Source organism: Myotis yumanensis, unplaced genomic scaffold (assembly GCF_028538775.1).
Source record: "Myotis yumanensis isolate MYYU_CA2020_CCGP unplaced genomic scaffold, mMyoYum1.0.hap1 SCAF_17, whole genome shotgun sequence".
Classification (NCBI taxonomy): domain Eukaryota; kingdom Metazoa; phylum Chordata; class Mammalia; order Chiroptera; family Vespertilionidae; genus Myotis; species Myotis yumanensis.
In genome coordinates this window covers 23,635,763-23,659,997 of record NW_027223768.1, presented here as the reverse complement: position 1 = coordinate 23,659,997, position 24,235 = coordinate 23,635,763, and the positions used below count along the sequence as shown (strand labels likewise).

General features: G+C 50.1%; 1 protein-coding gene and 1 long non-coding RNA gene across 4 annotated transcripts in view; one reads left to right on the top strand and one right to left on the bottom strand.

The window, feature by feature from the left end:
• Positions 1 to 18,423, top strand: part of LOC138996293 (uncharacterized) — a 268,742-nt gene extending 250,319 nt beyond the window's left edge. The window contains exons 3-10 of one of the 3 annotated variants that reach the window (XR_011468744.1): positions 10,119 to 10,498; positions 11,102 to 11,387; positions 12,553 to 12,614; positions 14,405 to 14,472; positions 15,187 to 16,371; positions 17,153 to 17,572; positions 17,657 to 17,784; positions 17,946 to 18,423. This is a non-coding gene — a long non-coding RNA (uncharacterized lncRNA). Of the gene's footprint in view, positions 1 to 10,118; positions 10,499 to 11,101; positions 11,388 to 12,552; positions 12,615 to 14,404; positions 14,473 to 15,186; positions 16,372 to 17,152; positions 17,573 to 17,656 lie in introns of all 3 variants that reach the window. The other 2 variants (XR_011468745.1, XR_011468743.1) reach the window with 2 other exon arrangements.
• The window catches only part of CACNA1E (calcium voltage-gated channel subunit alpha1 E), a 383,585-nt gene continuing 366,724 nt past the window's right edge, over positions 7,375 to 24,235 (bottom strand). Inside the window, exons 41-50 of the mRNA XM_070397384.1 lie at positions 22,761 to 22,857; positions 20,618 to 20,723; positions 19,688 to 19,795; positions 19,088 to 19,188; positions 18,748 to 18,854; positions 15,184 to 15,295; positions 12,362 to 12,490; positions 11,175 to 11,355; positions 10,145 to 10,335; positions 7,375 to 8,447 (exon numbers count right to left, since the gene is read on the bottom strand). Of these exons, the coding sequence (XP_070253485.1) occupies positions 7,917 to 8,447; positions 10,145 to 10,335; positions 11,175 to 11,355; positions 12,362 to 12,490; positions 15,184 to 15,295; positions 18,748 to 18,854; positions 19,088 to 19,188; positions 19,688 to 19,795; positions 20,618 to 20,723; positions 22,761 to 22,857 (1,663 nt within the window). The 3' untranslated portion in view covers positions 7,375 to 7,916. The remainder of the gene's footprint in view (positions 8,448 to 10,144; positions 10,336 to 11,174; positions 11,356 to 12,361; positions 12,491 to 15,183; positions 15,296 to 18,747; positions 18,855 to 19,087; positions 19,189 to 19,687; positions 19,796 to 20,617; positions 20,724 to 22,760; positions 22,858 to 24,235) is intronic.

Sequence of the window (24,235 nt, the reverse complement as noted above, 5' to 3'; positions counted from 1 at the left end):
GGCTGGGATAGTTCTAGTTATGAAGCCCATGATCTATAAAGAGGTCCTGTGCCTATTTTAAACTCCACACCCAGAGAGAATATTCTTCTGATCTGAAAATCTGTTCAACTTTTTCAAGGAATAAGTTTGTTTGGAACCTTTGTTTTTCCCCCCCTTTCCTTCAAAACAAGGACACTTTCAATTAAAGAAATCTTTCAGGGCTGGGATGTCCTTCGAACTTTGAGAAACTCTGGAATTCTTCAGAACTGGTTGGGCTGAGCAGATGTCAACCCACCCACCACACTGCAGTGCCTGCTGCCCACTGACCCCGAGTCCTGGCGAGCGCTCACCCTTTGTAGGGAGCAAACAAACCGAGTGAGTGAGGGCATCAGGTCAATTAATTCTTTACAACAAGGTTTTATTTATTCTCTTCTTTGACCCCCTCCCCAAATAACATTCAAGTTGTTCATCTTTCTTTTATTTTTAATGGTTTTCCTTTTGGATCCAAACGAGCATTTATATTACAGAATAGCCATCTGGTCAACATGCAGTGCTGAGCTCTGGCTGTAGGAGAGATGCACCGATTCTCTGGGTGGGCCAGCACTGGCTGCTGTTCAAACACTTATGAAGGGGCGCCAGGCTGGCTGCCCACGAGGACATGTCTCATGCACCTTGACTCACACGTGTTGCAATGCAGGTGGCAGCGTTTTAACAGCCTGAGGGAGTGCACCCATTCTCCCTCTTGATCCCACGTTACATGCTCATCCTTTACGAGCAAACCAAGGAGGGAATGGCCTGACCTCGGGTCCCAAAGGACAGAGCTTGGCCTGGACACCTGTCATCCACCCCCTTGCAATGTTGTCCTTCGAGGCTGTACTGGTGCACCTTGCAGAGTTAGAAATCTATTTTTTATAAAGCCCATCCCATGTCCCACTCACTGCCCCTCTCTTTTCCCATGGCGCTCACACCACTAGGAAGATCAATGACATCTCTCCGCTATTGGCACTACCATATTGAAGAGTTACTAAAGTCATAGAGATTGTCTTTGGGCTGCATTAAAGCAAAAATCTCTTTTCTCTCCACCTCCCAGATTTGGAATTCTTTTGAGGGGTTAAGCCTCTGAGGCCCTTAAATCCACTACTCTAGGTGAGTTCAACAGAAAGAACCCCTCTGAATCCAGTATCATGCTAACCAGTTGACTGACCTAATAAAACAGAGGATCCCAGGTCACACACCTCCATGTCTTGCTCTTCCGGGGACTAGCTGCTATTTTCCAGCCCAACCTTGTCTTTGGTCTACAGCTTGTCTTCCTAGCCTCTACCCCAGTTGTCTCAGCTATGAAATGCCACACACATTTAGTGCCATTTTTCTCCTCGATTTGTTTTTCTGGGCGAGTTCCAAACGTTGGATTCCATTTGCGTGGAGTTGGACTGCTCTCTGATGTCCTGCAAAGCATTGCATGATTTATTCCTGTTCAGAGCTGATACCTTATGAATGAATAGTTCTTTATTAACCACCTAGGAATGGTCTTTTAAGAGGGAGGTTCCTCTGCAATTGCAGCACTTAGGGTGGCTTTGTATAAATGTTGGCTTGGTCACAAAACTCCAGGATAGAAAAACACTAATTGACATTTGGCCTGTGGGCTGAGTAGATATCCCCATTGGTAGCCATTAAAATTCAATACCTATGTTTCTACTAAATCGGCTGGAGGCTGCTTAATGTTATGCAACTCTGTATCAGATGTAACAAAGAGCAGGACTACTGTATACTTCAATTGGCAGTTAGATTACATTGTTTAGCCCTCATTTCATATCACCTTTATTTTTAAAAATTAACGGCACTTTGAAATTTTCGAGTGTTTTTCCTGCTCATCCCTTGTGAAGGATTCTAATAGACTAGCTTTGAGTGGCAGTTTCCATGTAATACAGACCATCTCTATAAGAAATCAGAGGACTGGAAAGAAAAGTGAGTCACCCAATAAGGTCAGATCTGGATTCGGCAGTTTTGTCTGATTTAGTTTGCTTTAGGCCCCCCTCTGAGTGAACTGAGGTGGAAGTGGCACTACCTGGTAAACATTCTGGGACCTGGTTCCAGAAGAGAGAGCGATCCATTCCTATTTCTGACAAGCTGGCAGAATGAGGAGAGGCAGGCTTATTCGGATTTCCTCCGTTGAGTAGGTCTTGGTGAAGAGCCTTAGTGTTAGCTTGTGGCTATTTGATTTAAGATCAGCTTACGTGTCCACAAAGAGAAGATAGTGGGAAGCTCTGAGCATGAAAACTCAGCTTTCTTCCTGGACTCAGAAAGAAAAAATTCTGGATAGTTGTCCTGGTTAGAAAGCTAAGGAAAAAAGAGGGGAAATGGATAGAATGGGAAATTAAAGCAAATCCTAGATGTGGGTTCTCTTAACCATGAAGGTTCTTTAAAAAATTAAATGTTCATAGCAATGCCAAGAATTTTACAGGCTTTTTTCAAGTTGATTTCAAGTTGAGACTAAGAGCTTTAACTGATGAGTTATTAACTTAAAAATACTCGACACACCCATGAGCTAGCCACAAGTTAGGAAAATTTCAAGTTTCCTAACATGAGAAAGAAAGTAGAGATGGAATACCCCTGCTGGAGGCACAAGTGCCTATAGAAGGCTAGAATATAATGTTTTACTTTTGACTCCCAATAATTTTCACTTACCCAATTACTACACTGCTTTTAAATGGTTTGATCTTCTCCTAAAGACACAAGCTGTGTATTTATTGGTTAAAGGTGTCCTGAAAAATTCTGTATTCATTCTACTATTTCCTTGGAAGTTTTTCATTAATCTAGATTACATTTTAAGTCCATAGAAGGAGAAGAGACAAAGAGATAGGGATAGAGAAACAGAGAGAAAAGGAGAAAGACAAAAAGAAAGCCCGAGAGAGAAGAGGGGGTTGGTGGTGTATAACCTGGGATTTTGACTCAGTTGGTACATCATTCAATTGGACAAGAATTAATTCCTAGAAACACTGCAGAGCACACATTTATCCTTCTGGGACCTTGTAGAGCAGATCTATTATAAAAACCCAAATAAAAATAAACACACATCCCTTACCTCTTTTTACCTGATCTACTCAACTCCCAGAAATTAGAACTCAAACCTGAACAACGTATTTACATAGTAGCATGGCTTATTATAAAATCGGTTTCTGCATTTTGAAGGTCAAGATACCAGCCCCCCTATTATTAGCTTGGGGCCGAGAGCAGAAGGAAGCAAGACTACAAAAATAGAAGGGGCAGCTTGGGGCACCAGCCTCACCTGCCATGCGACTAGACTCTGCTGAGTCCACTCTCACTTCTCAACTGGCTTGAGTTCTGTGAGAGCAGCTTTCCAGGCCCTTTGGGTAGTTGGGACAACCTGCGAATCTATCATCTTTGGCTTAGAGTGATCTCTCTGGGATGCAGAAGCCACAGAGGGTCGGAGCAGAAAGGATTCAAGGGAAGAAAAAGGTAGCCATCAGAAACCAAAGATGGTTGTTTCTGTCCCTAGGCTTCTGTCCCCCCTAGTGGTACGTCCATATTCCATGACTGGGTGAGCAGCAGCTTGGGACCCCGGCAGTCTGTAGCCGAGCCTGTGACCGCAGCCAGCAGAGGAGCCATCGGCTGCTGCTCCGCTGGGTTAGGCCTCGCTACGGTGTACTAGGCAGTTCAGAGAGGAAAGATCAAAAATCAAAAAAGACAAAAGAGGCTAATCCAGGCCGTGCTTGTGAATGTGGGATCTCCTCATGGATCGGTTAGGTCCCAACTGCTGAGCTCATTTCCTTTGGTTTTTGTTGAGAGTCTCAGTGTGGATATATATAGTTATCTGAACCTGGACCTGATTCTTTATGGGGCTTTTGAATGGAGTTAAACTGTTTATGCCCTGACTGGCCACTTACAAGGGGCCCACTTTTTTCCATCTTTTCTGCATCTTAATGTCCTCAGTGTCCCAGAATCCAGGAGGGAAGAACAGGTAGGATGTGTGTGTAGCAAGTGAGAGAGAGTCTACCCCAAGACATGGCAGTGCCTCTCCTCACCACCATTCTTTACGCCAGGCCTTTGAGGATCTCAAAACACAGCAGATGTAAAGCTGATAAAAATAGCAAAGTTCCTTAACCTTCAAGTCTCACAGATCCCTGCAAGGTAGGTTAGGTTAACTATCTGCCCCCCCTGCCTTTTTTTTTTTTAATACAACCTTATAATATTTACATCTAATATATTGTAGGTAGGCTGAGAAATGGAAGCACCTCTCAACTTATCCCTGGCTCGACCCACTAAAGAAATACTCTGTCCAAAAACAAGACATCCAGAGCAGGCTTTAGAAATAGAATGTAATGAAAAATTGAGAACGTTCTTTAAAAAACCAAATTATTAAATTTTGTTCCATTATGCCCGGAGAGACCTAATTTCCCTGCCGAGGGCTTTCATTGCGTCTGTGGACATTTCACACACATTCCCCACTCCTCCGAACAATCCAGCACCTTACACTATTTCAGATCACCTGGCGAGTTCCCACCTACATTTCATGAGAATAAAGCATTGTCCAGTAGCAGTGAGGACAGCAGAGGCAGGTCAGCAAATAAGCTTGGATCGGGTAGATTTAGCCATCTTAGGAGCTGAGCCAGTGTTAGCATGCAGCAAAACAATGCTGGGATAGAGAACAGAGGGCACTATTTACCACACTTTGCAGGGGGTGGGAGGGAGTCAGGAAGGGAGATGCTGGTAGATTTATGGAATATGGGGGGTCTTTCTTTTGTGGCCTCAGAGTCAAGGGAGGGCAAAATTCAGAACATTTGGAGTTCAGCTTCGGAGAAACGTTCTCAGTGATCTCAGAACCCCACAAGGACACGAAGTAGGGAAGCCCAGGATAGAAATGGATTCTTCAGCTAGAACGATGGACAGACCACCACTCCTTTATGGTGCAATAAATGTTTCCTGATCTTGGCTAAGAGGAAGCCTGGATCTGGCATCTAGAGTTCATCCCGTGTCTGAAGGCCCTGCTGGGAGTCTGGGACACACACACCCCCCTCCTCTCTTTTTCTCATTCCCTCTCTCTTGTTTTGAGGAGATGCTAAGGACTAATATCACAATGGACATTTGGACATACAGCTGAAGATTCTCTTGAAGGGACCTACAGTGCTCAATGTTATCACGCTGTGTATCTCCAACAGCAGCACTCGTCCTCTGTTGCTTGCAATTTCTCAAGATGCTGCCCTAATTTCGAATCCAAATACAAGCATGGGTTTTGCGATCTGAAGGGGCCTCTTCCCAGGAAAGCGAAAAGGCAGAATCTGAGACCCTGAAATATCCTGGCCGATTATTTGAGGGACGGTTGGAGTATATGTTCTTTCAGAGGCGGAAGGAAACTTTTATAAGACGATTATGATCATGAGTCCCGTGACTTAGCCGAAAATTTTTTGATTTTCTGGTATGGATAGAAGGGCGAATGCAGGCTAAGGGATCAGAAACCTGATTTCTTGGTCAGGGGAAGGTGAATGGAAGCGTTCCTAAGTTCACTGGAACTAGAAAAACCCAGGTGGTTGGTCAGGGGACTGTATCTGCGGTGCTTTCTGCCTCTTTATTCAGGACTCACGTGCCGGTGTGCATTTAAGGTGCCCAGGAGGCTCCCTGGCCAGCACGTTTAGTGTTCGCAGTGCTGTTTGCAGGCAGGTTCCATTCCCAGCAACTGCTCTGCCCACCCGAGTTTCCCCTACTACTGAGACGGCTCAAGGTATCACTTCAGTTCCCTTTCGCCAAACAATGCAATAGACTCGTTGGCTCAGAATGGTAGTCCTGGTGTAGGCCTGGCCCACGGGAGAGCTGCATTTCCGAGGTGGAAGAAAGCGATTTTGTGCACACAAACCGCCCCTAGCAACACTTTGGCATGAAATGACGCTGAGCAGAGGAAACCTTTCGAACAACACAAGGCCCAGCATCAGAGTCTTATGTAACCAGCATGCCTGTAGAGTCCTGTTTGCATCCCCAACTCCTCCTGGTCTCACGGGAGGAGTGGGAGAGGGTCTGAGCTGGGAAGGCCTTTCTCTCTGCCTCACTGGTCTCCCACCCTGGGATTACTTTGGTTTGGGGGCAGACGGTGGGTCATGAGGCTCCCTTAATATCTAGATGAGAAGGCAAGGCCACGATAAAGGAATCTGCAGCCTCAGGGATGAATTTGGCTTCTCAGAGCTGATGTGGCAATGCCTTACTTCTATTTCAACCGAAAAAAGAAAGGAAACAGAGGCTCCTTCTAAGAGAAATAAGTCACTGGCTGCTCCTTACCCAAGAGGCGAGTCGTTTAGGGGTCGTGGAGTTTAGGGGTGCTTACCCACTGGATCTTGGTCCAGGGGCCTGCGCCTTCCTCTGGAGGGTTCTGAGAAGCAGGCTCCCTCTGCTCCTGGCTGAGAAAGGAGGGCCCTGCCTGCACCCCTCTGCAGGGGACCCTTCTACCCACTGTAAGGTGCTGGGGGACCTGGGAGGGCCTGAAGAGGACTGCATTTCCACCGGATCGAGACAGTGATGCGTAACGTCAAATGGACGATTACACAGATTTGCCAAGTAAGGGCTCTATTTTCCTTGATGCTTCTGAGTTTTGGGGGTTAGGAAGGAGAGCCTGAGGCTGTCTTCTGCTCAGCTCTTACTCTGGGAGGGAGGGGGTACAGCACAGTCCTGGCCCAGAGAAATAGGGCCCCGGTCTGTCACACTGGGTGACAAGGCCCCATTAGAGTTTGTTTCACTAGAAGTTGCAGCCCAGGTCTCAGCTGAGGTATATTAACTAATCACCTTGACGTACCCTGACACACGGGCCCTCCGCCACGAGGCAGACGCAGGAGATCCCGGTAAACTCTGACTCTTACCGATGCTTCTGTTTCAATGTGCTAGCCTTTCCCACCTCTATCGCAGTCCCTACTAGACGTACCGTCTCCTCGGGGGAGTGGCAGGGAAGGCTGGGCCCAAAGGCCCACGGCTGCCAGCCAGGATGGGCTGGTCCTGCCGCAGCACTGTCCCCCACTCGGAATTACTTCTATTCTGGGTGGAAAACAGACTCTGCCTTGAGGCCCTTGGTGCTCCTGCCACATGGCCCTGCCCTCAGGGCTCCCTCTGACCAGCCTAAGGCCAGACCCCGCTCTCATCAGCTGGGGCCCTGGCCACACCACCCTTACCAGCGCCGCAGGCATGTCTGTGGACCCTGGGGGACCTCCTTAGCCCCTCTTAACACTCAAAGCACCTACTGCGCGTGATAGGCCTGCCGCCCCAGCACCGCTGCTCTGACCGCTCCTCCACGTGGGCTGCTGGGCTATGGCTTTGCTGGTCCAGACCAGCCCTGGCTGCTGCTGCCACAGCACCCTGACCCCTCCACGCCACCCCTCCCTCCCCGCCCCACCCCTGGCATCCGATGCTCCTGAACTTAGTCTGTGCTTCTTTGGGGAAGCCAGCCCCAGGGTGACGCGTGAGATGCAGTGGCCCCAGCGGATGGTGCTGGTGGGGAGCTGGTGAGGGAGGGAGGAGACTCCCCTCCTAGGGTCGCCACAACCCCCCGCCCCCCCCTCCCCCCAATTATGGGCCAGAAAGGCTTCCGGGCGTCGCAGGGCAATGGACATGGACACAGGCCAGCTCACTTCCTCCACGGCTTTTAGAAAAGTGGGAAGGGGCAGTGGAAGCAGAGCGATCCCGGTGTCCCCTCTCCAGGGGCCACCCTCCATGTTCTCTCGTCTTCTTTCCCCAGCAAAGAGGCAGAACTATGGCAGTGCCCATCTTGCAAAGGGAAGTAAAGCAATTTGGTGGGTTCGACTGATTGCCATTGGTCCTTTCCTCCTCTGATAAGCACACGGTCCTTCCCTCCTCCTCCCCCCCGGGCCGCACTGGCTTCCCAATTCGGTCTTGGTTTTCTCCGTGTGAGAGAAGAGCATGCATCGGAGGGGGGGGAGCAGCCTCTAGCATTTGTCGTCTTCTTCCGTGTCACTCAGGAGGTCGCTGACTGCTCCACACATCATGCCCGGCCCCGGGCCCCCACGCCTCCGCCGCCGATAGTGCCCGTTGGGCATCTGCCAGCTGTGTCGCAGGGGCGGGGCTGAGCCGATGGTGTTGGCACGGCCCAGGCTGGTGGCCACAGCCGCTTCGAAGGTGAGCGTCTCCTCCTCGCCGCAGTCCGAGGCTTGGGCGTCTTCGTGCAGGGCCAGGTAGGGCTCGGAGATGTAGCGCTGCGGGGAGGGGTGGCCGTGCGGGGGCCTGGAAGACTCGGGCAGGCCGGCGTCGTTGCTCTCCGGAGCCTGGGAGGTCAGCGGGGAGCCGCCCTCGCTCCCATCCGCTGGGGGAGAGATACTTCCCGTGTGTCGAATCAGCGAGCTGTAGGACAGGAGGGGCCGAGGCTTCGGGGGGACAGGTGGGAGCTGCCGACGACTTCGTCTTGGGGTGCTGGTGTCAGAGATGGAGGGGATGGAGCTTTCACTCAAGGAGCCCGTGCCCTGTACAGCAGGAGAGACGTGGCAGGTGAGACTGGGCTGGGCATGCTCCCTGCTTGGGGCCCTGCTAAGGTCCCTAACCGTCTCCAGAAAGCCCTGGAGAAGGGGTCTGGGCTGGAGTCCCCTCTGCTCCAAGTCACATCGATGCAGGGATGACAGGAGAGCGAGACACCAATACCATTCAGATTGGGGCATGTCAGCTTGTGATACAGGTTGGGTTCGGTTTTCTGGGAGTCTTGCTAAACTACAGGTCCAGGCCCAGAAGATCTGGGGGGGCCTGAGACTGTGCATGTCTAACAGGCTCCCAGGCGCTGCTGTCCACGGCCCACACACACTGAGTAGCAAGGATCTGGAAGCTCTATGTACAGGCGTGGGCAAAGCAAACAGGTTTCCAGTTGTGAGTACGTGAAACTAATTTTCCATACGAACAACTGTAAACTTACTTTGCCCCCCCCACGCCCCCCCCCTATGTAACAAGTGGCCCATTGATAGACAGACTTGAAAGTGTTGAGAGGAGCACGAATGCTCGGGGGTTGCTCGCCTGGGAAGTGTGTCTGAGGGAAGGGCATGCCTCCCTGTCCTCATTGGCTTCCCGAGGTTAACATCAGCTTCTACACCAAGCATGTCAAACTCGCGGGCAACGGGCCGCATGCCTCATTTATTTACATCAGGAGTCCTCAAACTACGGTCCGTGGGCCACGTGCAAATACAAATATTGTATTTGTTCCCATTTTGTTTTTTTACTTCAAAATAAGATATGTGTAGTCTGCATAGGAATTTGTTCATAGTTTTTTTTTTAAACTATAGTCCGGCCCTCCAACGGTCTGAGGGACAGTGAACTGGCCCCCTGTTTAAAAAGTTTGAGGACCCCTGATTTACACCCTCATCTGCTGGTTCAGGCCTTACCTGACATGCTCAGGCATTCCCCAGGGTCCCTGGGCTCAGGTGTTAGTAAACGGACCTGCAGGACAGTTTCTCAAGGTGTGTGTGACCTAGGAGCCACCGGCTCCAAATCTCCCGGGGAAGGGTCCCTCCCGGTGCAGAATCCCGGGCGGCGGGCCTCACTACCGAAACAGCTTCCTCAAGGTGCCAGGCGTGTGCCGTTTTAATAAGCCACAGGGGATTCTCTTCTGCACGAAAAACTTGAAAACCACCGCTCTAGAAGCGCACTTCCCCAGGTCCTGACTGTCCCACTGCTGTCGAGCGGGCCTCCCATCCGGGCTCTGAGAACCTCGGGTGAAGTGGGGTGGGAGTGGGGGGTGGTCGTGAGGAGGAAAGCAGGCCAGAGAATGGCTCTGGTAGTTATTTCTTAGGCACAGGCTGGTGTTTCTACAACAGGCTGGAAGGAGGCTGACAGCCAGGGAAATGAACTTGAATCACTGTTCCAACTCGTACCAAGGCTCACGTGACTGATCCATGAACATTTTCTGGCTAACGGACCATCCTTCGCCTCTAAATCTGGCTGAGACATTTGTGAACTTACTTGTTGGGACTCTGTACCTCAAGATTCTGAGGAGTGGAATGATCCCTAGACACCATTGTCTTTCTTGGGGGGCGGTCTGGTTTTCTGTGAATTCGTATTAGAGCACACAGCATCTAGGTCTGTGTGGTTGCTGGGTGCCCCCCTTTTGGACCTAACGTCAATGACCACCACCCTTCCTGGTCTTTCTGCAGAGGCTTGGCTTCCTGTCCATGCTCACCTGTCTGCTGGGCGTCTGTGACCTGCCCTCACTGGGTGACCTGGACTGGCGACGCTCTGGGGACTCCCAGTCGGCCTGGGTCCCTCGCTCCTCTGAGTTGCAGCGGGAGACATCGGGGGAGAGAAGATGCTTTCGCTCTTTCGATCGTCCCCGCTCTCTGCCCCCTGAGCGGTGGGTGTCGGACTTGTGGCCTGGGAAAGATGACAAAAGCAACTGATCACAACTCTGAAAAGAAAGAGAAGTCTCGGAGCCTGGGACTGGGCACCCAAGGCCCTGGCTTCTCCGGGCGTGTCAGCAGGTGATCTGAAAGGGAGACGGGAGAGAAAGGCCAGAGAATCACCCCTGGGCTACCAGGTGAGTGTGCGAGTTGCCACGGGAAGCCGTGCATGTCCAAGGATGTAATCATTTCTCTCCTGCTGCTCCTGCTGTAGCATAAAGCTACAACACAGTTTAGAATCGTTGCCAACAAAAGGGTCCAGCTACCCTTTATGTCCTGAACATGGGTTTGTAACTTTAGGGGTGAAGATGACAGCAGCAGAAGGAAATTAAGAAGTTGCTATGAACTAAATACCCTGGCATGACCTCAGCTGTGCCATTTAGAATCCTTGGACTTCAGTTCTAGTCTCAAGCCTGCCGCTTACTGGCCCTATGATACAGGGAAGTCACTGCTTTTTAAATCTTGGTTCATCTAGCAAAATAAGAAAGCTCCAATACGCAAAACCATGCCGAGTAGCACTCTCTGGGTTGAAGTGGACTCGGTGCTTAAAGCCCAGCCCGTTAGGGGTCTCTAATACATTCCCAAGGAACCCCAAGCATTCTGCAGACCCTCTGAGAACCTCAATTCTAATGACGTCTGCAAGGAAGAACTTCCTGGGCCTGTTTCAGGGTGTGCGTCAGATACGGGACCCCTTGGGTAAGGAGCACCCTTCCTTAACCCTCATCGCAATTCTCTTCCAGAGACCTCCAGTCCTTGCCAGAACCTGCCCATCCAGGCAGGAGCCCGAAAGGCGAACAGGGGAGACCTCCTTACCCGAGTCCGAGTTCAGGCGGTGGGCTGACAGCCGCAGGGAGGAGTGGTAACTCCGGCGCCGGGACTTGTAGGTGTTTTCACTGCTTCGCTCCATGGAGAATTCCTCCAACCACGAGGAATTTGAACGCTTGTCCCGAATAGTGGAAAACGAACGTCTCATGGAGCTGGGGTCTGTTACTACCTGGAAACATGAGCCCCCCCGAGGAAAACAAGGTAGGGATTAATCACTGAATGGGTTTAAAAGAAAGAAGTGGGACGGAGGTGGCTGAAGACTGCAAACTGTGACCACCCTTGAATCCCTCTTGCTTAGACCTTAGATGGAGGAGGCTATGGCGGAAAGTGTCTTTATGTTAGGTCTTTACATCACTGGTCCAGGGTCTCCCCTTTATGCTCAGGAGAGCAAGCGCCCATCTGGAGGGAATGTGCAAGCTTCCCATAAAGCCACCTCCCACAGGGACTCAGCCAGGACCTGCTCTGAATCTTGAGCCACTTTGAATATGTGAGGGCAATTGTCAAAACGTCTGTGCCATGAAAGAAGCATGGCTTGGGCTTGGGCGTTCGCCAGAGAAGGCCTGTCCTACAGCACCAGAATGCAGAAGACCTTGTAATGGAGCAGCTACTAGGAACATGTTGCTCTCCATCATCCATCCCACCTCCAACCTTAACCTTGGGCATTTTGCTTTGCTACAGCTGCTAAAAACAGATCCATGTAAACTTCTTGTCTCTGTCAAAACTTAATGTAAGACAGACAGACAGAAAAAAGAAGCCAGGAAAACAGACAAAGAAATGAGGCGTGGCCTGCACTGGTTAGGACAGACAGTCCTGACATGGAGCTGTGTGTGTTTCAGTAACTGCCTACGTGCTTGAGGAGCCAGGAAAGGGAAAAGGAAGGAGAAATACACAGCAGAAATCCTGGGAAATATTTCTTGCATGGCTGGTTGAGTCTGGAGGATGTTGCGCCCATCTGGAGGGAATTTTGCTATCTAGGCTGTTGTGCTTAGGGGTCCATTGAAAGCACGTGTGGAGGAGCAGGTTGTAGAGAGAAGGCCCGTGAGCCAGGTTTTGCTCACAGGGAAGGGGTGAGGGCAAGTCCAAGTCTCACCTGAAAATATCAGATGTTTTTCCATAACCCACCAATTCAATACAGCCCAGGATGCCACTGCATATGGTAGGTGGTTGCTTTTTACCTGGGGATCCACAGTCAGGCGTGGCATAGAGGATGCCCTCCCCGATCCCGCATGCTCCTGGGTGTCCGGAGGAAGGTAGATGCCATGGTTAGAGGGCTGCACGCTTTTTAATTCACTAAACTCTGGCTCCTGGAAATAAACACAGCCAAGCTTGTGGGACTTGGTTCCATCTCATTGTTTCTCATTTCCAGTGGCTGATCCTGCCTCCTCCACACCAAGAATGGCTTTTAGAAGAGAGACTTGCATCTTTAAGGTCTGTTGTGTGTGTCTATATGTGCAGATATATGGTATACCAGATGTCTCAAACGGTAAAGATCACTAAGCAATGCCTCAGATTTTATAGCTTTATATAAAAACATTATACTTTTTGAGAGTTGGTACTGTTGGGTTTATTCTTTTAACCTAAGAAGCTATTTATCAACGATATGGAAACCAGTATTCTAAAGTCAGAAATATCTGATGTCAAATGTATTTTCTCAAACCTTAAAACACATGATCTTATTAGCAAAGAGTTTTCTTATGATTGGAATCATCTCAAAAAAATGTGGTGGGTGGACATCTGCCAGGGATGCTCTAGACTGGTACAGTATATAATAGAAATATAATGCAGACCAATTATGTAATTTTAAATTTCCTAGTAACTACATTTAAAAAACATGAAAATTAATATACTTATGTAACCCAATATATCCAAATATTCTCATGCCAATATATAATCAATGTAAAAAAATGAGACATTTGACACTTTTTGGGTATCAAAGTCTTTGACATTGGTATGCATTTTCCACTTGGAGCACACCTCAGGCCCTCAATCGTCACATGAGGGCAATGGCTATTGTACTGGACTGTGCCACTCTAGAGCATTAGGAGGTGGGAGTGACTATCTTTAAAGTCCTGTCCAACCCTGTTATGTTATTTTCCTGGTCAAAGAATGTCAGTTTGGCAAATGCACCTGCTCTAAAGAGATGGCTAGTGTCACTCCAGAGAGAGTGGAGCTGCTTCAGAAATTTTACTTGGCTCACCAAACAGAGCGACCTAGGAATATCTCAGACATCTGGAGATGATACCAGAAAAAAGCTATTTTTGGAAATGACACTCTAAAAACACCGGTGTCTGAGTAGGGCGCTGCTGAAAGTCAGCCTCCATGACCATTGGCTGAGCAGTGTCTGTGGGAGGACTGCATCCCAGGACCTGTGATGTGTGCACTTGAGGAAGTCAGTGTATGCAGGACATGCTTTATATAGTACACAAGTCTGACTCGAAACACATGTGGTAACAACACTGCAGTCTACGAGTGTCAGAGGTGGTGCAACACACACATACACACGTCATGGCCACGCCTCAGCACGTAGAGCAGGGCCCCCGAGGGATGGGCAGGAGTACACAGTGGTGAGTGTGGAGCACAGGCTGACACCTGAATCACAGACACCGGTACTGACAATGAGATGAACACATATCCAAAAGTCCTGGCACTACGGCTCAGCCCCGGGGGGAACCCGCAGAAATAAAGAAATCTCCCTGTGAAAAGAAAGGACACATTATTGAGATTTTCCCCACCAGACACATCACCAGGCAACCCTTAAGATGCTGAGAGGCCCTTTTAAGGATCAAGCTATCAGTACCAATTAGTCTCTGGGCCTTGGTGCTAATTTGCTCAGATAATTGCTCCAAGGCTTCCCACCCATCTTGCCAAGAATACCCTCAGGCACTCACATGCTGGGATCCCAGTCAGAGTGTGGTCTCGCTGTCTCCCCTACCCAACCATGTACACTCCCTGGACTCAGCAACCCCAGGAGAAGAATCACCCATTTGTTTGAGCTACTGAAATGTTCTGCTCCCTCTGACAGGTACCCATTCCATCAGACATGCAGGTCACTCTCCACCCACACCATCCCCTCAGGATAGCTCAGGGGTACACAGGAGCAGTGGGGAGGGGTCGGGGGAGAAAAACACAGATGAATTATAATCCAAGTGGCATGGAACTCAGTACAAGCTGTCTACCTGGACTTTTGCAAATGTTGGGTTTTGTCTTTTTCTCTCCAGGCAATAACCACTTGAGCTGTGATTCTAATCTCGGCGGGAATTTCACGGCTGCTGAGCTAAGAATAATGGTAAGTCAAGTCTGTTATCTTTGAGAATAGCAGTTTAGGGTTTGCTAATATCAAAGCTGAAGTTTAACCTGTCCTCTCTTCTTCAAGCTTAACTTGGACTCAGTAGGCTTCTTGGGAATTTCACCATTTATGCTAATGAAAATTTATGCTAATGAAAAACTTTGGGCTCAGGAAAGTGATTTTAGGGACTTCTCGGAATGCATTTGACCCTCTAAAATGGTGGCCAATTGGTCTGAACCTGCAGAGGCAAGAGATTCTCGCATCTCCTGGTGGACACTGTCCCTCTTGGACAGGCTACCCTGAATTCTCCAGGAGGCGGGGCATCCCTGACTATGCTAAGCTGCCCAGTGGGTGCCATTCATTCTATGATGATTTCTCCTAAAACTCCTTATCAAAGACAAGATTTTATAATGCTCCAAGGCATTAATGGATAGGGCTTGGCCTGAAGCAACATAAACTCCTCCAGCAGATAAGGGGCCCTTGAGATGGTAAAACCTAAGGAGGAAGCATTTGCAGGAAACATGAGAAATTCCGCCATGAAACATGTCTCCATGTTTCCTGGGAGACAGCAGGAAACTCCCAGGGTCCTTGGTTGAGAGAACAGAAAGGGTTTTCCTGGTGGACTGTGGCTATGAAATCAAATTTGAAAAAGAGTGGGAGGGATCAGCAAACTAGGGAACTGTTTGGAAGTCTTGTGACTCATTCACTCACCAGAGCCTGCTCCTCCTGGAACTGTCCGTCATCGGCTGAGTCCATACACGCGAGCTGGAATATTTCCTGGGGGGAGAGCGGACTCATCGAAGGGTACCCACTCCGGCCACTCCTGAAAAGCAACGCCACGTTCAGAGGTAATGAGTGCACGAGCGAGAAACAGACATGCCATCGCTGCCACTACCAAGTCCCAGCCAGGGCAACACCCTTTACCAATACTCTTGGTGGGCTTTTAGCTTATAGGTGCCTGGCCCTAGAATAGAAACTCTTAAAAAACAAACAAACTACAAACACACACTGGAAAAGAGAAAGCACTGTTTTCAACCTGCATTTGGAACCCTTCCTCACTCGGCTGGTGACTCACATATCTGTGATGAATGACATCATTTGTCACACTCAGCCATATGGAAGACCAATGCTGGATTGTAAACCAGTTTCGGCTCGGTTTCTCCATTAGGTGGAAAAATGCCATACTTTAAACAGTGAACAGTCTGTTTAAATATTAAGCAGTCGTGGTCTTTTAAAAAAATTCCTCCACGCTCAGTAAGAACATGGCTTTATTGTGCCAACATCCCTGGCCAAACCAAACAATTCAGTGCCAGACACTGTGTCTGTTGGTTCCTGAGCTCGGTGGAAGGATTCCAGAGGGTGGGGAGGAGGTGACCTTCCCTGGGTTGATGGCTCCGTGGAAGAACGCTTAAATGGTGATGTGAGAGAACACGACAAAGTCAGCCAAGTACTTAGAGGCCCTGAGTGAAGGGTATGGAAAGCTGCCTGTTACTAAACCATGTTTGGTCCCTGTAGATACTCTTAGCCAATGTGATCCACAGGGCTGGGTCAGGAGAGAGAGTCAGTCAATTGTCCTAAAATTTTGGCTGCTGCTGCCATAGATACACTTTGACCTGCTCAAGAGTGAACTTCCTGATCCTGGGAGGAGGGACAGCGAGCGGTCAGTGACTGGGCAGCTAGGAGAGAGAGATGAAGACCGTCATCTCGTAATTGTGTCTACTGTTAATGGCTCCGAGCCCTGAGCAAGGGCTGCCAGTTGCTTCAAAATATTCCATAGGTGCGACTTACTGGGGTCACAGGATAAGGGATGAAGAGCAGCATTTTCACAACTGCTACAGAGCATCTGCTATTCAATGACTTAATGTCCATCGTCTTCTCCTGAGAACCGCTGGGAACAAGGTGAGCACTGCTGTTATAAGAAATAGGTCCCCCTTTGCCCTACAGAAAATAAATAATTTACCCATAGAGAGAATCCCCAATAGGTAGAGAGGACCCTTGGAATCACTGAACGACCTCAGAGTTAAATCCTTTGACCTTCTACTTCAAAAGCATTGTCTGCTTCTCGTCGTTAGGATCGAGTCCAGAATCCTGAACATGGCCTCTCCCATGATCTGGTCCTTACCTCAAAAGCCTTTGCTTACACACTTTAGCCCTTGCTCCCTGAATTCCAGACACACAGGACTTCGTTCATTGACTGTGGCAGGCTTCTTTCTGCTACAAGGCCTAATACAGGCTGCCCCCTGAAAAACCTTTCCCTGGTATTTTTAATGCATCCTTCAAAATGCTTATCAAAAGTCACCCCTTAAGGAAATCTGTTCTCTCTCCCATGTAACTGATCAGATCTCCCTCTCACATGCACTCAGCTCACACTGCATTTGTTTCTTCCTATCACTTCCCAGAACTGTGATTAATCACTGAAAATAGTTTTTTCTTTCCAATAATTCTGTTTCATGTCTGGTTTTCCACCAGATGCATGCTTAATGAGGGAGGAGCCCTGTCTGTCAGAGTCACTGCTGTATCCTCTGAGCAGTCTCTACTTGAACAAGGCAAAGCTCTAGAAACACAGATGGTCCCGAGGAAGCAACCGGCTGCTCCCCCAGTGTCCCCATCTCAGGAAATGTACCAACATCCACCAGAATCCGGGGGCCATCCTTGACTCCTCCCTCTTCTTCCTCCACAGAGCACAGCAATCACCGAAGCCTCCATTACCTCTCAAGTCTGACCTTCTCTCCACAGTCATTACTAATTTACACCTTTGAAGTCACTTACTAAGTGGTGTCCTGTCTCTTGAACTGCTCTCCTCCAATCCTCTGAATCCATGCTGGAACCACGAATGATCTTTGTAAAGTGCAAATCGGATCATGTCACTCGGAGGCATTATCCTTGGATGAAACGGAACTTCTGGGTCCTGCTTGTGTGGCTCCTACATCCTGGCCCTTGTCGCTCTCCAAGCTCAAAACCTGCCACCTCCATGAACTGTGCTCCACCTAACAGGTTGCATTCTTTAAATTGACCACATCTCGCCTCTCCTCTCTTGAAGAGCTGGCCTTCGAGTCTCACTTACCTGTTGCTTCTCAGGGAAGCCTCCTCCACCCTCAGAGTAGGCAGCCACCTCCTTTATTTGCACAGCATCACAATAACTTGCCTTCTGCATTTTAACCGTTATCTTTCATTTCTTTCTCAGGATCTGTCTCTACAGGGACTGTGATTATATTGACTGCCACATCCCCAGTGCCTAAGCCAGATTTGGAGTCACATAAATATTGGTTAAATCAATGAGGAAGAGAAGACAGAGTGATCCTATGATGGGAGGTAATTTGTACAGTGAATTGGTGTGGATAAGACAGATCGAATTGTGTGTGCGGGGGGGGGGGGGGGGGTCCCCTCCATTTCTAAGCCAAGAACCCTTGGAAAACACTAAATCCTTCCAATGAGGTGGTCTCACTCTGCCATATTACCTCCTTCCTGCACAGATCAAAGAGCAACATCTGCTTGTTTTCTGCAGACAGGAGAATCCACACCCTGCTACCTCACCACATCAAATGTTTGCTAAAACGATTCATGGCCCTGGTCAGAATCTGGGCCTTTTCTTCCAAATGCGTTGAGTTGTGACCTCTGAAAATGATGCTTTTCAAAACCAGGTTCCCAATACCACAGGCAGAAAGAAATTAACGGCGTGAGAGGTCCTAAATGGCATTCTGACAGAGGTTGTGTAGTGATTACGGATTTCTTAAGAAGCAGGACTGGAGTAAATCCAATCACGAAAGCTCATTTACACTTCATGCCCTTTGCTACTTCAGTACATGCTTGATAGAAAGATAATGTTCCCATAAGATGTGTATGACCAAATTGGCGCCAAGGTTTACAACTCAAAAGAGCTGGCAGATTCCTTAATTGAGTTTTGTCTCCATTGCCAATACAGAAAATAAAGAATTTTTTTTTTTTGCCTGACCTAAGCTTCTTTTTGTTTATTTCGCATATAGTGTAGTGGGAAGATTCTAGAGTTAGAAGTAAATGACTTAATTCCTGTTTAGCTTTCTACTAGCCTATGGCGTTGGGCCACTTAATTAACCTCTCTGGTGATACTAACATATACCGCTCCTGCCCTTGTGCGGCCCCAGTACTAACCTGCTCTTCTCTCCCCCGTCTTCTCAACCTCAGAGAAAGGCCCATTCAGCTCAGAGTTAGCATTATTCCTTCCACATTCCCGGGCCTGCATACTGGCACGAGTGACAGACACAAACAGGAGAGCCGTGGCCCTCTGGCTTTACTCACAGGCCTGGAGCGGGGTCCTGCTGGAGGTAAGGCAGAGCTTTGGCATTGGCGATGATCTCCTGCGGCAGAGACGAGGGCTCCATGCGCTGGAACATGGGTGCATTTTTCTGTAGAAGAAGAAAGGAACTCAAATGATTATGGCAGAACATGCAATATACTTGGATAAAATAGGAACATGGCTGATATCTTAATTGACTATTTTAACCTTTGACTCACTGGGTTTCTAATCCCCTGACCCTAGAAAGTTCCTGGACCCTGAACCCTAGGGATACACAGGCCTGTCCCTCAGGAGCCCTCAGGTGACGCATGACCCACCCACCCTGCTACCGTTGCCCTTCACCTGTTCCTCCAGCTGCTGCCTCTGCTTCTTCACCTTACTCTGCTTATAGTAGTCCATGATCATCATTGCTGCATAGATTTTGCCCACAGTCAGGTCAGAGGCTGAAAAACACAAATGTGGCATGGGAGGACCAAAGAGGAGGCAGATGGGGGAGAGGGAGGACGCCTCAAGCTTTGTTCTCCACCCTCTGAAGCAGGTATGCGCCGGGCACTGAGCATGCAAAGTCAACAGGTCCCCACATGTCTTCTCAGGGAGCTTCCACAGCCGTCCAAGGAGGGAGATGACATTAGTGAGCATCACCGCTGCTGGTCTAGATTTCCATCTCCAATAGCACCCTTTTCCCAACAGTATGAGGGTTGGATGCATAGTATTATGGGAAGGAGAGAGCTACACACCAAAAACTTTCACCTGAAACCACAGTGACCCCATTTGAAAAAATGTTTTCAATTAATAATGACAAAGGGGACTTAAGAAGTGAGGGCTTTTCGTTTCCTAAGGATAAAAGAACACGTTTCCCTTATCCCTTCGATCACTCTCTGTTCCCCTCAAAGATAAGGCCTTGGCATGCTGGGACTAGGGCACCCAGGGGAGATGCCATACCTTTGGGCATGGGCACAAGCAGATCTAGCATCTTCTGGGACAGGTGAGGCCAGATGGCCAGGGTCTCTTTCTGTAGCTCCGAGTCTAGCTGCTGCCTGTCAGCACCACCTGAAAGAATAAGATAAACTATGAATAAACAGTGCAGAGACAGAACAAGGAGGGAGTGGAGCTGCACCGGCATGGCACCGTGTATTCTCTGGGGACATCCCGGCTCTTCGTGGCAGTGGATCTTGCAATGCTGGGTCTTCCTGCTGAAGCAGCAGAACACAATGGGACTCCCATTCTCAGTAACTCAGGGACATCCTGCCCCAGAGATCTGAGGCCCCGAGACCACGGTCAGCTTCCTCACTCACTGGAGCAGCCTCCCAGGTGCTCTGTGTATCAGAGGGGAAATGAAAAGAGCCACACGGCGACCTCTCCTGCCTCATTACAGGGACATCAATTCTTCCAGCGACTCTGGTCGGAGTGACCTGATTTTAAACAGGATTTGTATCAGGCAAGAGCAGGAGGGCTGGAGGCCCACTGGGAAACAGTAAACCTTTTCTCTCCTAAGTCACTGAGTTAAAAATCAGAGGAAGCAAGGCCCGCCATGACAGCACCTGCCATGGAAGCCTTCCAAGGCATTAAAGGTGCCACATAAGAAAAAAAGGCCACAATTAAAGTTCATTTGTTGAATAAACACGTACGTCTAAAATGCTTACTATGTGCCAGACACTGAGGCTCACATACTGTAAAAGCTGAAAGGAGCCTTAGCGATAAGCAACCGCTCATTCTGCCAGGAGGCAGTGGGCAACGTTGTAGTTATTGAACCTCAGGCGGACACTAGGACCCCAGTACTGGATTTCCCGGTCTCTGCATTGTTGGAGGGGGGGCAGTTCAGGCATCTCTGCACGAGCCCCTCCAGAATCGCTGCTTCCTCGCTGGGCTCACCTTTGGCGATCTTGATGTCCAGAGCAGTCCGGATCAGAGCCATCAGGGTGGAGGTGAAGTGCACTGTCATGTCCTCAGCCACGGGCATATTCATCAGGACCAACCTCTGTGGGTGAGAGAGAGACACAGCAGGGGGAAGACGTATCAAAAGAAACCTTGGTGAGAGGGGAAGACAAGTGCAGAGTCAAATGCAGAGACAAAAAAGAAGGGCAAGGATCCCCACCTCTCCCGACCCTACTCTCCCTACTTTGCATTGGAGGCTCATTGCTGCTGTTTTGTGCCCGCCCCCCACCCCCTAATGATGCCCAAATCCAAGGGAAGGGGACTGGTCATTCTGTAGGACTCCCACAGTCCTAAGAATGTCTTCCATAGGGACAGGAAGTGATTTCTAGGCTCAGGGAACGGAGCCAGCTCTGGGAGGGGGCTCCATTCCCTGTCAAGGTTGCTCTGTATTTCCGCGTGTCCTGTGAACACTCCCAAAGCTCCGACGGAAAGACAGGGACGGGGAGATTTTGCTTTGCTTATCTGACTTGAAGAGACATCCTGATGCCCCCTTTTTGAGTCTTTAAGAGATGGAATTTGCCAGCACATGACTGAACATGCAGAGGTCCAGCTTATCCAATGGATGAAGTGGAGCAGGATGGGAAAGGGCAGAGACAAACACGGTCAGGTGAGAGGGGTGGGGTGCAGCGGAGAGAGCATGAGAGGAGGGTGAACGAGGCAGGAGCAGAGTGGGCAGGCCGTGTTCCCCTCGCCCAAAGGAAGGGATCACACTGAAATGGCCAAATCCACTTTCCAGAGAGTATCTTGCTTTAGGAATTCTTTCAATGTTTCCTCCAGTCCCAACACGCCTTCTCTTACCAAGCTTCATCCCCAAACTTCGAAGAACTCAAGGCCACATTCTGCCATCTGGCATTTTGGAATGTGGCCATCAGGAGCTAGAAGGATGCCAGCCCCTTAGCTGTGCACGAGGAGCCATGCGCTGGGGTGGATGAGGGTCCCTAAGGGCTCCGTTCCAATGAGATCCTCTCTGGACCGCTACCACTTGGAGAAGCAGGAGAAGGTCCCCTGGAAGAACCACCAGCCTAGCAGGGAGGGATGTGTCTCTTCCCAAGGCGGGTTCTCTAAGACTCCATGGGGACATTTCATGTCATGTGATTCCACAGACATGGTGTCTCAGAGGCTCAGGCCAGTTTCTTGTTTGAATCTGAGTTTCATCTCTCTCCACTTCCTTAATCATCTAGAAAAGTGGCAACATCGCTGTGGAGCCCCAGGCACATGAAAGGGCTCAGTGTTCTGGGTCAGTCTCAACACCGAAGGGGAATTAGTAGTAACTATTCCTAATTGTGGAGGAAAAAAACTCAGGCCTCAAAGCTATGAGTTCCAGAAGGGCAGGTGATTCCCAATGGACAATGCTGCTCTATGCAAACCAGGGGGGATCCCCCCACAACTGCAGGGCCAGGCCCCCAAACTCAGTCATGCCCAGAAGGGAAATCTAATCCTGAAGGCAACTCGGCTCTCGGTCCCCCATCCCATTGTGTCGCCCAGAGAAGTGGGCGGCTGGGCTGGTGGGCAAAGGGAGCGGCATCCCGTGTCGGGGGTCCCGGGGTAGTCAGGGGCCTCCTTCATGTGACCTCGAAGGAACCAGGCCGCAGCCCCTTTCCACATCAGGGAGGAAGAACTTGGTTATAAGTTATTCTCTCTCCTGCAGCATTTCTCTTTGAACCATGTTGAGAGCCATTTCTGCACTATTTCCTTAGCTTCTCTGATGGAAGCTGCTCCTTTTCTATCTGCTCGGACAGCTGTGTGGGTAGGTGTCCTGTGGGCCACCACTCTGCCTCCTCTTAAAAGCAAACACACTACTCAACGCTCCCCTCGTAGGAAGCCACTCACAGGAAGCCACGCACTTGTCGTTAAACACAGATGACACGGAACAAAGCCCACGGTGAACAGCACTGCAAACCACCCGCTGTGTCATTTCGGGACGGCATCCTTCCGTGGACCTTCCTGACCCTTCTGTCTCATCACCTTTTTCCCTCCTCCGCCTCCCGAGCCCCGCTGCCTCCCCACGGCCTGGCCTCCCCACAGCTGGACCCCGTTGTCGGTTGGTCGCTAGCCCAGAACAAAGGAAGGGGTGGTCTACCTTATAGGCCACTTTGGAGGGACATCTCTTGCCGAGGCCTAGCGGTGGTGACATGAGAGTCAGCATTTCATACATCTCAGTGTAATGGATGCGGCCACTGCTCAGGGAGGGGCGGCAGGTGGCAGGGAAAGGAAGTGGGGGAAGGATGCAGACGGGGGGGCGGGGGGGGGGGGAGAACAGGCATTCCCAGAAGAGCCAACACAGACAGACAGATCATACGGAACACGAGAGGAAAACAAAACGGAACGGACAAACAGGAAAAGAATAGGAAACCTGTTAATCAAGGCAAATCGTACAGGTGACTCCATCCTGGTGCGGGTTTATATCAGCCCCACACAGACCCGGGAACGCTAGTGGCACCGCCACGGGACTCGCCTGTCCGCTCCTCCTGGCCTAGCATCACCCTACTCCCCTGGCCACGCCTTCGTCCCGTACAACACAAGCCTGTCTCCATTCCCAGGGCTGTGTGCGCGTGGTATAAACCGGATAGACGGCGCTCCGGCCGTGGGTCAGAATTTCCTGGCCTTCTCTCCTGCTCCGAACCCATGGGCGGGGCGCCGTGTATCCCTCTGTGCCGGGTGTGCAGCGGAGGTGGCGCCGTGGCAGTGGTGGGCTGTGGCTGCTGCCGGGGTCGCCGTGCTTCCACCTGGCCCCGTGGGGGGAGTGCCCTTGTCTTGCCAGCATGTCCAGGGCGATGGCACGCTAGAGGCAGTAGGACAAAGCCAGGTGGAGGAAGAGCACCTGCATGCCATGCTGCCCTCCCACTCTCCCATCATGCGGCAGCAGGCGGCACCAGGGTCAAGTTTAAAGAGTCTCAGCAGAGGCAGCTGTTGGGCCTCCCGAGTACGGGAATCACTGTGTCACCATCCCCAGCCAGCTCCTGCCCGTCGCCCGGGGCCTCACCTTCCTGGGCCTATGTCCTCTTCCAGCCTCCCCTCTGGGCTGTGCTGTGCCCCCGGGAGCCCTGCTCCCCTCTGCACCCAGCGAGGCTTCCTTATCTAGTGAGCTAGGCCTTGGATGCAGCTGGGCAGAGCCACTGGGATATGAGCTCCCAGGGTCTGGCAGAGGGAGTTCCTGGATGCCCCTGAACATGTATGTCCTTGGCTTCACAAACAACAGACCCCCTCTCCCCGCCCCTATGGCAGGACATGTGCTCAGGAGCCCACTGCCCTCTACTGTGACCTTCCTGGCCCTTCTGAGCTACTGAATTCTTCCACACGCCCCCAAAGCGATCCCTGTTGACCTCCTCTCACCTCTTGCCCTAATTCTTCATCGTTTCTCACCACCTCTCCTTCCTATAGCTTTTATAACTGTCCAGGTGCCAGAGGGCGGGCAGAGGTAGAGTGACTGGAATCACACCTGGGACATTATATATGGGACCATGATGCTACTCTGCTAAAAGGAGGCATGTCTGTCTCCAGTGAGGGGAGACCAGAACTCTCTGCTTTTTAAAAAAGGTTTCTGCATTCTCTGGT